This window comes from Lucilia sericata, unplaced genomic scaffold (genome assembly GCF_015586225.1).
Source record: "Lucilia sericata isolate MDLA Ls3-8-SP2 unplaced genomic scaffold, ASM1558622v1 Contig001567F_arrow, whole genome shotgun sequence".
Taxonomy (NCBI): domain Eukaryota; kingdom Metazoa; phylum Arthropoda; class Insecta; order Diptera; family Calliphoridae; genus Lucilia; species Lucilia sericata.
Window position 1 is genome coordinate 23139 of NW_023995489.1, and position 13659 is coordinate 36797.

Consider the following 13659-nt stretch of genomic DNA (forward strand, 5'->3'; position numbering starts at 1 on the left):
TAATTTAAATTACACAAAAAATTCTTGGCTTTCCTAGAACAAAAATATAAATCAACCTGTATAAATAAAATATATACAAAATAAATTTACAAATAAATAAATTTATTGTGAAGCTCAAAAAATATATACACAAACAAAAAGAGAACCCCACTCACTACATGAAAGAAGAAGCAGATGAAAAAGCACTGCGTACATATTTGAATCATTTACAATTTGGTTTTGAAGTGCAACCATCATCATTACGCGAAGTCGAAAAAATTGTGTTATTTTCAAACAAAAAGGAGCCGCAATATAAATTTGTAATTTATTTAACAAACATTTGTATTTGAACAAAAAAGTATTATAAAAGTATATTTTTAAAAATAATTTGTGATTAAACAAGAATTATTTGGAAAAATTGTGAAATTCAAAAGAAAAGTTGACACAAGAAAAAAAAAACAAAAAAGAGTCCTCTTAAAGAAGCGTGAGAGATACAATTTGAATAAAGAGAGTTTTTTTCCAGAGCGAGGTGTGTGTGTGAAAAGTGTGATAAAAACCCCATACGTCACTTTTCGTTGAAAAATAAATTTTCACAACCAATTGGACAAACGAAAGAAAAAACATCCTTTTTCTCTATTCTACAAAAATGGATTTTAATTTTACCGATTTGAAAAAGGAAGCTGCAGCCACAGCTGATGACATCTTCAGTCATTCAAGTGAAGCAGCCAAACAAGTGGGTCAGGATTTACTAGGAAACCTGGGTGGGGGAGGAGGACGTCAAGATGATAACTCACACACTGAGCAAAGTTTTGGCAACGACCAAAAGGAAATGGATTTTGAACATGTAGATCCACAGACTTTTGTACAACGTATGTCGGCTGGAGCCAAAGAGGCCCAGGAACAATTGGATGCAAAATTTTCACAATCTAAAGATGAGTTGGAAGATTTCTTCGGTCAAACCAGCAATGCAGCTAAGCAAGGTGTGGCTGCTGCCACCAATGATTTCATGAATGCCGAACGCGGTTTTATGAACGCGGCTGGCGACAAGGCCAAGGATATTGAGAAGAAGGCTGCCCAGGCAGTCGATGATCTTTTCGGTTCACATTTGGGCAGTGGTGATAGTAAGTTTGAGGCCTCTGCTCCGTTGGCTGATAATGTGCAATCTGCCAATAACAATTTCAACAACTTCATGGACGACAATGCTCCCATGACGACATTTGGTAAAACTTCAACGGCCGCTGCCGCCGTTAGCAAAGATTCAGACAACGATTCTCCTTCCATTTCTTATAATCCCTCACCGGTTAAGAAAATACCTGCTACCGATGCTTTAAAAGAACAGGACAATGAGAAATTCATATCCTCCGAAGATCTTTTGGGCGACTTTAAGGAAGAGCGCACCGCTACTCCCGATTCACAGGCTTCCGCTAAACTTCCCACACAAATGAAAGCAGCAGTGACAAACTTACCCACTACCGACCTGGATGTCGAGGACGATGATGAAGACTTTGTTCAAGCTGAAATACCAACTAAACCAGTCGAACAAAAGACTGCTGCGGCTCCTATTCAAGAACCCACACCAGTTCCCGTGGCTAAACCAGCTCCGATTGTACCGGAACCGGTTAAAACTCAGCCACCACCATCACCAGCAACACAGGCGCCAGTAGTTCCAGAAACAAAAACAGAAACACCAACTCCCGTTGTTGTCGACACAAAGCCCAAGACTTCTTCGACTGTTACTACAACAAAAACATCTACGAATGCACAACAACCAAATATTGTATCGGTGGAGGATATTTTCTACAAATATGGTTTGGGTAAGTTTTTTTTTTTTGTAATGAATTATTTCTTTTGATTAAGTTAAATGCCATTTGGTTTACATTGGATATATGAAACATTTTTCTAGCTACAGACCATCATCGAAAAGCACTTTTGATTTCGAAAAGTATATATTATTTAACATTTTTTTAACAAAATTTATTTTTATAAAGTGTATGTTCGAATTTAAGTTCGAATTTTCTAAAATAGTTTTGGAAAAATACCTTAAAATTACATTTATTTTGAAAATATTAAATGTTTTTTGTACAAATTTGAATAATGCTAGAATTGACTTCAAAATATTTTCGAACATTAGTTCGAATTTTCGAAAATTCTTCAAGTAAGCTTTTTTTTTTTGAAAATATCTTCATAAAAACATTTAAATTGGAAATTTATGAAATTTTTAAATAATTTTCAAAATTTTTATGTTCGAAATTGTAAAATGTAAGAAATTTTGTTTAAAAGAAAATGGTTTTTAAAGAATCCTTGTAATTTAGATATAATTTTCGAACATTGAAAATGTTCTCGAAATTCTTAAATGAACAAACATTATCATGCCAATTATAAACAATTATTACCCGGGAGTTTGTTACCTTTTAAGTGCTTTAGGTATAGAAGAGGAAACAAAATCCCATGAATTCTTCCACATTATAAAGAGTATTTATTTCGAACATAAGTTCGAATTTGAGAAAATTCTCAAAATATGAAGAATATTAAAATAATTTGAAATAAGTTTGTTTTCATAAGTTTTCCCACAAAAGTAATTAATTTGTTTGAAAATTGTTATTTGAATTGTAATTAATTCCCCTCGAAATTAAATTAAATTGCAATTTAAAACTGTTATCGCTTGGAATCATATTACGCAGTTATTAAATTTCAAGTTTATATTACAATTTTTAAATTTAAACTTTGATACGGAGGAGATTCCATCGCCAGTTTGATTTAAATACATTTCATTGAGTGTTTGGTGCTTTTTTTGATGGTCTGTAGAATGCGTCACATCATGTAATATTTGTTTTTACATGTCAATTTTCATTTTGTTTCTTATTCGTTAATTAAACAATTGTTGCAGCTTTTTGTTTGGTTTATTTAAATTGTTGTTATAAATTTTAAACTGTTGGAGGTTTTTCATTTGTTTATTTAATCTAATCACAAGTTGATCATACATAAAGCATGTTTGTTTGTTTGTTTGGTTATCAACTAAATGCAGAAAATACTAGAGAAATTAGTTAAATAGAATATTGTTTTTTAAACTAGAAATTTGGACTTTTGTAGAAGATCAAAGGGCGTTATTTGCCTTTCCTTGAGTCCTGAATGAGGTTTTAGGTATTTTTTTCCAAATAAAGTAAAAATTTGTTGTTTGTTTTGTTAGTTTGTAAGTGTGTTGTTTTAAACGCCTAGTGACACGTTATTTTTTTGTCGACTTTGTTAGATACACTTTTTTCCTTCTATTTTATTCCATTCGTTTTATTATTATTTAGCATTATTACTTTTTATTTGTTTGTTATGAATCATATTTTTTTCATTCTGCTAACAGATAATGATGTCATACATACAGCAACAATAATAAAAACCACAATGGAAACTACATGTAGCTGAAAATATATTAAAAATTTTCAATGGATGACTTTCATTTAATTAAATAGTTCAGTAACTAATTGATTTTCCTTTAATCCTTTAAATTTTTTAATTAGTTCATGTTTTCTTTTATGATTAATTTGATTTCGTTATTTCTAAAGAATTTACTTATAAATCTGTCTCTTTTTCATTCATATACCGGCTTTTTTTTTGTTTATTGCATTATTTTTTGTTAAATACATTTAACAAAATTGTGAGTCATATGATTGTGAATTTATTTATTTCTCTATATTTAGAAATGTTTCATTTCATTTTGTTTATTGCTTTATATATATTTTGTTTTTTGAAAGGTATTTTTCTTTTAAAATGTTTCTTAAGTTTTTTCTTTTCTTGGTTTTGGTACATCTTTTAAAGCTTCACTTGTTATTGAGTTAACTTGGCTGGCTGCTAAGAAAAAAACGTCTTAAAATGTTCATCGAGTACATTTACTTCTGTTACCAAGAGCGTGTTACTAGCCTTTTTTTTGTATTTTCTTTCTTAACAATTTCCTTAAAGTTATTTTCTTACTTTTTTTAGTTATTTCTCTAGTCGTCATGTCTAAAGTACGAAAAAATTGTTTTACTGGCAATTTCTAATTATTTAACTAAACACTTGAAATTAAAAAGTAGTAGGGGATTATTCATTATTATTATGTTTTTTTCAAGAAGTTTTTAAAGTATTAACTGGTCTGTTAGGTTTTAAACCTGAAGGTTAAAGATTTATTTTATAATTTATTATAGTTGCTCGACTTTATCTTAAATGTGAATACATTTTAGAAAATTTAAATTAAAATTTTCTAATAATTCTCTAATTTTATTTTTTTTAAATATTTTTAATGAAAAATCAAATTTTAGGTTTTCTTCTTGTGTGAATTTTAAAATGTCGAGATTTGAGTGAAATTTTGAAATTTGAGCGTATTTTCAAATTTTTGGGTGAAATTTTGTAATTTTATTGAACTTTGAATTTTGACTGAATTTCAATGTGATTTCTTGTACAATTTTTAATTGTTAGTGAAAATTCGAATTTTTAAATTTCAGTGAATTTACTAAATTGCAATAAAAATTCGAAATTTCATTAAAAGTTTGATAACAATTCGAATAAAAATTCCACTTGAATTTTGTAGTTTCACAGAAGTTTTCACTAAAGTTTCGAAATTACAAAAATATTACAAAATTTTATTGAAATTCAAAATTTTATAAAAATTCTAAAAATTTTGATATTAAATTTTTTATAAAATTTTGAATTTCAATAAAATTTTGTAATATTTTTGTAATTTCGAAACTTTAGTGAAAACTTCTGTGAAACTACAAAATTCAAGTGGAATTTTTATTCGAATTGTTATCAAACTTTTAATGAAATTTCGAATTTTTATTGCAATTTAGTAAATTCACTGAAATTTTAAATTTGTGTGAAATTTTTGTAAAACTTTTAAGTGAAATTTCGAATTTTTAACAAAAAAAAAATTAAATTTTTAGTGAAATTTTGTAATTTTACAGAATTTTCGAAATTTATCTGAAATTTTAGTGAATCTTTAAATTTTTAATAATATTTCGAAATTTTTTTAAAATTGTTACTGTTGAACTTGTACTAATTTTTCTAATTTTTAATAAAATATTGTAATTTAGCGAAATTTCGAAATTTTAGTAAAACTTTGTTCTGAAACCTCGAATTTATATAAAATTTTTAATTTTTATGAAATTTCAAGTTTCTAGTGAAATTTTAAAGCTTTTGTTGAAGTGTTTAATTAAAAAGGAAATAATTTTTAATAGAAAAGCTTTTAACTTAATGAAATTTTGAGTGAAATTTCGAAATTTTAGTGAAACTTTTTCTGAAACTTCGAATTTATATAAAATTTTTGTGAAATTTCAAGTTTCTAGTGAAATTTGAAAGCTTTTGTTAAGCTGTTTATATGAAGGAGAAATAATTTTTATTGAAAATGAAATTTTGAGTGAAATTTCGAAATTTTAGTGAAACTTTTTGAACTTGTATACAATTTTTAATTTATAAGAAATTTAAAATTTCCAGCGAAATTTTAAAGCTTTTGTTAAGCGGTTTATATGAAGGAGAAATCATTTTTAATGCAAAAGCTTTTACTTAATGAAATTTTGAGTGAAATTTCGAAATTTTAGTGAAACATTTTTCTGAAACTTGGAATTTGTATAAAATTTTTAATTTATAAGAAATTTCAAATTTCCAACGAAATTTAAAGCTTTTGTTAAGCTGTTTATACAAAGCCGAAGCTATTTTTATTGAAAAAGCTTCTAGCTTTATATTGATCTTCAAAGCTTTTTTTTTTAAAAAATTTTTCTAAAAGCAAATTTTGTATGTAAAATGTTTTCGAAAAGAAGATTCTAAAGTTCCAAGACCAAATTTTGGAATATTACAAAATTTTCCTAAGTAAGTAGAGAATTATTTTTAAAATTTACTAGATTTTATGTAAAAAAAACTCCTTGTAAAAGTTAAGACTCCAACTTTGTACACCAAAAAAAAAAAAAATCAATTATCTTCAAAGAAAGATATTTATTAAATCTGTTTGATTTAAATGAAATTTTCTTGCTCAACATTTTCCATTTGTTCTTAATTTAATTGTTGGCCAGCCAACAAGTCTTGTCTCTTGTCTTGTGTTTTATATTCTTTTCTTCGTTCATTATAGTATTCTGTGCTATGTGCCGTCATCAATATTATTGAAAATCTTATTTAAAATAATTTTTCTTTCGTTTTTTTTTTCGTATGCGCTCCAATTGGAATATTTCACATGTTGTTGTAGTAGTTGTTGCATTGCTTTGCTTTTCTTTTCATTGTCATTGACATGAATTGTTATTTTAGTAGTAAACTTAGTCTGTCCATCCATCCATACGTTTCATGTATTTTTTTGATTTTTTTCTTGTACTTAAGTTTTGGTTGATGCTACAGCTAGCATTAGTGGTGCTCTGTTGTCTGTAGCCCGTGAGCACATTTCATTTTATCAATGCCAAATTGTTAAGTCCTAAAAAAAAACTTAAGTTTGGAATTTGTCTTGTATCTTTTGGGTTTTTCAATTAGTTTATATGAACATGTTTAAGAACCTCTTGTTTAGTTTTTTTTTTCCTTTTTTTGGATTTTCCACTTGGCATGTGGTGTATTTTGTGGTAACAAAAAATAATTTTCTTTTTTTTTATTGATTATGTTCGATTTTATTTTTAAGCAGGAAAAAAATTGTTGTCATTTAAAATAGTACAAAATGCTTAACAAATTACACTAGGGCTTGGCTGCTTTAGCTGTCTTGTATTTTTTTATTGTCTAGTTATTCCATTTATCTTACATTTTTAGTTCTTTGTGACATTTATCGTTGGTTTTATTTTTATAACAATAAAAAGAAAATTAACAAACGGTAATTAAAGTTGCTTTTGCACTTTATTTTTGTTGAAAATTAAAGGAAAGTAATTTTTTTTTAATATTAACACTTTTTAACCACGTTTTGTGAAAAACTGAGTAATTTTTAAGTTTATTTTAAATATTTTAATACATTTTTTGAAATATAAACAACGATTTCGTGCTGTTATAACTATTTGATAGCTACATGAATAGTTTTCATGTAATTTTATTTGAAATCTTTTATAAATCTACATTAAAAAAGCCGTGTAAACAAGTGTAGTTTGTGAATATCGACATTTTTGGTTTCAATTAAAAAATATTTAGCCCTCAAAATCCATACATGTACGTTAAATGACAAAATTTTATTGGGAGTTTAATTAATTCTAATTTTTGTTGAAATTTACTATTTGGTGAAACATAGAATTTATGCGAAATTTCAAATTTTTAGTGAAACTTTGTATGTTGCGTAAAATTTTGAATTTTTAGTGAAATTTTTTTTTATTTTATTTAAAATTTTTAGCATTTTCTTATAGAATTTTTATTACAAAATTTAGATTGTTTTATGAAAAATTGAGTTTTATATAAAGGGGACTGTCACATAATTCCATTCCGCTAAAGAGTGCAAATTTTTCCGATAATTTGAAAAATTAGCTGAACTAGTTTAAAATAGTGACCATTGAAGTTCGATAGTATATTACCAAGTTTGGACAAAGTGTTGTGAAATTGCTTTTGAAGCTTAGGCTAGAAAATCTAAGTCCATTTGTTAATTCCTTTAAACCATTCCAACAAAATCCATTTACAAAAAACGATTTAATATGTTTTCATCTCTTTACAAAGTCTAAATAAAAGCAGCAACAGTGTTTTTGTTACAATGAGAATTCCTCAACCAGCGTAAAGAGTATTTTGTAAAATTTAGAAAAATCCTTAAGCGCATGTTCCACAATCACTAATACAAAAAAAAAAAGACAACCCTTAATTACAAAAATTCACCACTAGTCAGCACAATTTTGGAACAGAAAATAATCAATAACTTGGAGACTTTATTTTGTATTTCAAACGAAATGTTATTTCGTGTTTGGCAATATCACATAAGGGTCAGGGGTAACCTTAAATATACTGACTAATCTCTAGGCTTTTCAAACAAAGTCTTTGAACTGTCTTTGTTTAGGCATGTTGTTAAACAAAGTTTTTTTTTTTTGCAACTCATAGTTTTTTGCGACATAAAGTCTCCATATGCCTCCATGTATACGCTCTTTTAATGCGGATTTAAGCTCTGCGCATTATTTAGGTTGACTGAGGTTTACTATAGGTTTCCTTGTCTAACAATCAGGAAATTCAATCACAATTACGAAAGGACTTCTTCTTGTGTAAGTGTACTTTGGCAAGTGTACTCGTTGTAGTGTTTTAGTAATACTCGTTTCGATTTTAGTTAGTTTTTCGATGTGTTAACGTGATAAACGTAATATTGTTACAATATACTTGGCCATAACAAATAAATAATTATTTTTGCAATCATTTAATATTAATAAAAAAAAAGTAGAAGCAGAAAAAGAGTTTTAAAAAGAAATTAAAGTTTTTTTTATTTATAAGAAGTAATAAAAACAAATTTGATTAATTTGATTGTTAAACAAAAAAATAATTGTCAAAAGAAAAATTAAGCTTTTGTTTTTATATATTGACGGAAATTTCGGTAATTAGCACATTTAAAAAAAAAACGCTGACGTCGTTAGTAAACAATTTGCAAAAACAAAAAATAATTTACTAAAAATTTTCTTAAAAAACGAAAGATTTTGGAAGTGAAAAGAAAAAAAGTAATCAAACTATAAAATTAAATAAACAAATAATAAAAAAAAAACTTAATAAAAAATGGATACAGTTGGAGAACAACCTGCACAAAATGGTGTTTACAAAAAACGTCCTTTTATATGTTCCTTATTAGATCCCAGTAAGTGTCTTTATATTAAACATAAATAAACTATGTATTTAGTTTTCTTTTAAAAAGTAGTAAGCAATTGGTGTGGTAATTTAACTAATAATTAATTTGTGTGTATATTAACCTAACAACTATACTCTGCATTTGTTTTTAACTAACCTCCTAAAAGTATGCTTTATATTTATGGTTTTATTAGTTCTTTTCTTTGCCTTAAAAACATCTGTTTTTTTAAATCATTGCATCATTTTTTTTGTATTTTCTTGACTAATCATGCTTTTTTTCTCTTAACACCTCTTTACCTTAAAAATAATCAATATTTACTAATTTCAGACGCATGGTTTAAGCCGGAACGCTTACATCCACGAGGTAAGTTAATAAATTCTATGTTATACTCTCTCCATCTCTTTTGTTGCCATATTTTTGGCTTGTCTATAATCCAAGAATTTGAAAACAAGAAAACGCCTGTAAATTTTTGCAATGGACAATAAAACAAAACCCCAGCTAGACTCAGTGTCTATGCCCTAATACTTTTATATTAATTTTGCTTATAATTTTTTTTGCCTATAAGTATGCTTACACTTTTTAAAAACTATTTTTGCACAAGTACATATATTGTACAGACACGTATGTAGGTATGTATATATTGTAAATTACCTCTACATGTATGACTTTAAAGCTATTATATATCTATTATCCTTTAGTTCAATGACCACTTGTATATAGTTTTTTTTATGGTTTATAATTTGTACACCATTTCCTTTTACTAAAGATCAACTTTGGTAGGTAGAAAAAATATACTTCAGAAGCAATTTCTAACCCTAGGGAAATGGTGTCTATGTATATATTTAGTATTTCGCCAAACCTTATGTCCTTATTAAACTTGTTTAGCTTTTTCTCTTACACCTAACCAAACAGTTCTATATAAAAAGCATTGTTTTAAAAAATTTTTTTAAAAGAAAATCAATAGTAATTGTTTTTTCTTACTTATTGCTGGCTAACACGTCTGCTATTACGCTCCATATATGGTATTTATATGCTAATTTTCTACACACACATATATATTCTTTTCTTTCAATTATATTTTAAAACGCAATTATTTTGCAAAACATGCAATTATTGAAAAGAATTTAAAATTCTATGAAGGTGTATAACATAAAGTACAGTTGTTGGTTTTTTTTGTACATTAACTGTATTAACAACACCATCTCATATTACAAAAAAAAACATTTCTTTTTTTTGTGTAAATGTCGTTTTAATGCTTCGTTACATTTGTAAAATGTCATTCATTAATTTGCAAAATGACGTCAGTTTTCTCAGCGGAATTTTATTGATGTTTACTGAAAGGAAACACACAAGCAATGTTGCGTTTTTTGCAATCCTTAAATTATGCTATAAATTTTATGTTTTTCTTTTTCTTCTTACAATTCAATTCAATGTATTGAGTTTATTATCTGTAAGTGTTTTTATTTGTTTGGCTTTTTGCCAATGTAAAAATTGTTTACGTGATAATTTTTGTATATTCGTCTAGAGAGTCACAATAATGCTTAAGAACACATTTCACTTGTAAAACAAGAGGCTCATCGATTCAACTTTTATGCTTAAGCATATATTTTTCTCATAAAAGATGATGTTAATATGAGTTTTTACTAAAACAATATAAATGAACTGGTATATGGACTAGACTATAGACTAGTCATTGGTCCAAACTATTGATTATTCTCTGGTATAGCCTAGGAACTAGACTATTGACTAATCTAATGTATAGTCTAGTAGTGTATGGAGTAGTCAAGGGACTATGTCTATTGACCAGTATATGAACTAATCTATGGGCTAGTATATTGACGGATTTATGGGCAAGTCTATTGATTGATCAATGTGCTAGTCTATGTACCAGTCTATTGGATAGTCTATGGAACAGTCTATTGACTAATCTATGGAATTGTCTATTAACTAGTTTAAGCATTAGTCTATGAACTAGAATTTGGAATTTGGTCCAGACTATGGATTATTCTCTGGACTAGTCTAATCCGTGATTTAGGCTACGTACTGCACTATTGACTATGGATTAGTCTATTAACTATTTTATGGAACTCAAGTCCATAGACTGCTCAATAGCAGTCTATGGTCTTGTCTATTGACTAGTACATGGACTAGGCTATCGACTAGTCTATGGACTAGTCTATTGACAAGTTTATGGACCAGTCTATTGGCTTGTCTATAGAAGATTCTATTCACTAAACTATGAACTAGTTTATACACTAGTCTAAGAACTTGTCTATTGACTAGTCTATAGACTAGTTTTTGAACAGTTTTATTGACTATTTCCTAGTCTATAGACTAGTTTATTGACTAGTCTGTGGACTAAGCTGTGGTCTACTTAGCAAACGTTTATAATAGTCTAGGACTATTCTTTTGAGCAGTCTATGGACTAGTATATTGAAGAGTCTATTAACTAATCTATTGACTAGTATATGGACTAGTACGTGAACCAGACTGTTGACTTGACTATAGAAGAGTCTATTAACGAAACTATGGACTAGTTTATACACTAGTCTAGAAACTTGTCTATAGACAAGTTTATAACCTATTTTATTTTTCAGTGTATTAACTAGTCTATAGACTAGTATATACTCCACTGTGAAGACTAGGCTGTGGGATATGGACTGGTCTTTTGACTAGTCTATTGTCTACTCTACTGACCAGACTATGGTCCATTTAGCAAAAGTTTATAAAATTAGAAAAGTATTTAAAATGATCGTAGGGGGGTAGTATTGCTTTTTCGCAATTTCAAATTCAGCTTTGAAAACAATAGTCTACTTTTAGGTTGTCTTTCTTCAACAATTAAATAGAGAGAAAATAAAAATAAACCAGACTCTAGCATTCGTATAATTTTGTTTTTAATTTTGAAAAATGTATTTTTTAACAGCAAATAACAATAACAAAAACCTAAAATTAAAGGTCACAAACACGCTTCATATTACTTTTTTCATAAAGCCAACGAAATATTTTGGGCAAACAAATAGTCACTATAATTAATGAGTCTTCATGTTATAATTACTAATGCGGAAAATTAAAACCATAGTTACTTGAAAAAAAAATCAAAAAACAAATCCACTTAGATATCCAAAACCTGGCTGACAACAAGAAACAAACAAGTTAAAATAGATTTATTAGCGCTACAAAAATACATAGTTTCATATGAAGACACCTACAGTGTTAGCAAAAACATGCAACAATTACCGGCCGGTTTTTTTGTTTCTCTACAATAGAAGGTGTTTATAAATATTAATTATGAAGAAAACAAAAAAATCAGTTTTTAAATACAGCAAGAAAAATTGTATTGTATTTTAATTTAAGATTTGTTTTCTCTCTTTACACTTAATTTTTCATAACGTTAATTTATTTCATTGACTGACTGTACTAATGGGAATATTATTAGCAAATATTTACTTTTTTTGCCCAGCTTTAACAGTAGTGGTGTAGTAGTAGAGACAGGATATTAAAAGAATTAATACTTTTACATTCAAAATTTTAGACAATTTTCCACAAAAGGTAGCATTTATAACTGTTAGATGGAATATACAAAATTATTGAAAATTTTCGAAATCTCGTGACTAGTTTTTGTTAAAATATTTAACACTTTTACTTACTGTTTTAAAAAAGAAATCTTTTTGACAGTACTGTTTTTTTTTTTTTTTTTTTTTTTTTTTTGTTAGTTTGTTTATATTGCAATTCATTGAAATATCTAAACTAATTTGCAAGTTTTTGTGAATATAGCAATATTTTTTAAGATTTTTACCTATACCTTTACAAAACTTTTGCTAGTCACTTATTGTATTTTATTCATTAGCAAAAAAAGTATAGTATAAAAGATGTGAAAATTTTTGCAAATAATATTTTTTGAAAATAATATAAAAAACGATATTATGTATGTTATAAAAAAAAATTGTTTACTTTTATTTTTATATTCACTTCTACAAATATTAAACATGATAACAAGCTAAAAATATAAATTTATTTATCGCTTTACTTGTTTTTATTAAAAACGTAATTTTTTTATTTGTTGTTGTTTTGGCTGCCGGCATTTGCCAATTTAAATATTGAAATATAAAATTTTTTTTGAAACCAACGATTTGGAATTATCAGTGTTTTGGTATTTGTAATTAAATGCTACATATATATGAATATGTTTTATCATTAAAAATTCAATTTTTGTTCTGAAATAAATTGAATTTTTAAGATTTTTGATTTTGTATTTTTAGAAAAATTTCAGATTTTTGGTCAAAATTCAAATTTTTAGTGATCATTTTTTGCATATTGTGAAAGTTTGGGGAATAAAAAGTAAAAATTGTTGTTTTTTTAAAGAAAATTAGGTTATTTTTTATGAAATTTCGAATTTTTAATTAATAATTGTTTGATTTTTTAATAAAAAATTTATCGTTTTAGATACTTATATTGGTCACGTAGATATCGCTATTTTTCTTTAAGCAAAACGCTACCATTTCGAACGTATTCAAAATATTTCAACAGAAATCTGAGAAAATAACCCCTATTGGCTAAATTTACCATAAAATTGTAATAACCTTCAAAGGGGAAATTGCTATAGCGATACTATTTCCGATCAATATCATTCACAATAGTTAATTTGGTTCCAAATATAAATCGACTTTAAAATAATCGAATAATCGATTTTTTGTCGGAAAAAGCCGAAGTCGACTTTTTTGTCCTAACAAAGTCGAAAAGTCGACTATTTTGTAAGGAAAAAGTTGAAGAATCGATTTTGCAAATAAAATGCGAAAAAAACGAAAAGTTGGTAGAAAAGTCGAAAATAGTCGGAAAAAGTCGAAAAATTCAAATATGTATGTCCTTCGAAAAGTCGACTTTTCATATATGTATCGCAAAACGTCAACTTTTTGTTTCAACTATTGAACCCTACGCAAGAGTTTATTGTTTACAAAATT

The 13659-nt window shown here is 27.0% G+C and overlaps 1 protein-coding gene across 3 annotated transcripts in view; it reads left to right on the top strand.

Annotated features, from left to right (window-relative positions):
• Positions 1-203: 203 nt before the first annotated feature.
• Positions 204-13659, top strand: part of LOC119611962 (reticulon-1-A-like) — a 35600-nt gene continuing 22144 nt past the window's right edge. The window contains exons 1-2 of one of the 3 annotated variants that reach the window (XM_037967656.1): positions 210-1793; positions 9029-9064. In XM_037967656.1, coding sequence (XP_037823584.1) covers positions 626-1793; positions 9029-9064 — 1204 coding nt within the window. In that variant the 5' untranslated portion in view covers positions 210-625. Of the gene's footprint in view, positions 1794-8544; positions 8711-9028; positions 9065-13659 lie in introns of those variants that run through there. The other 2 variants (XM_037967658.1, XM_037967657.1) reach the window with 2 other exon arrangements.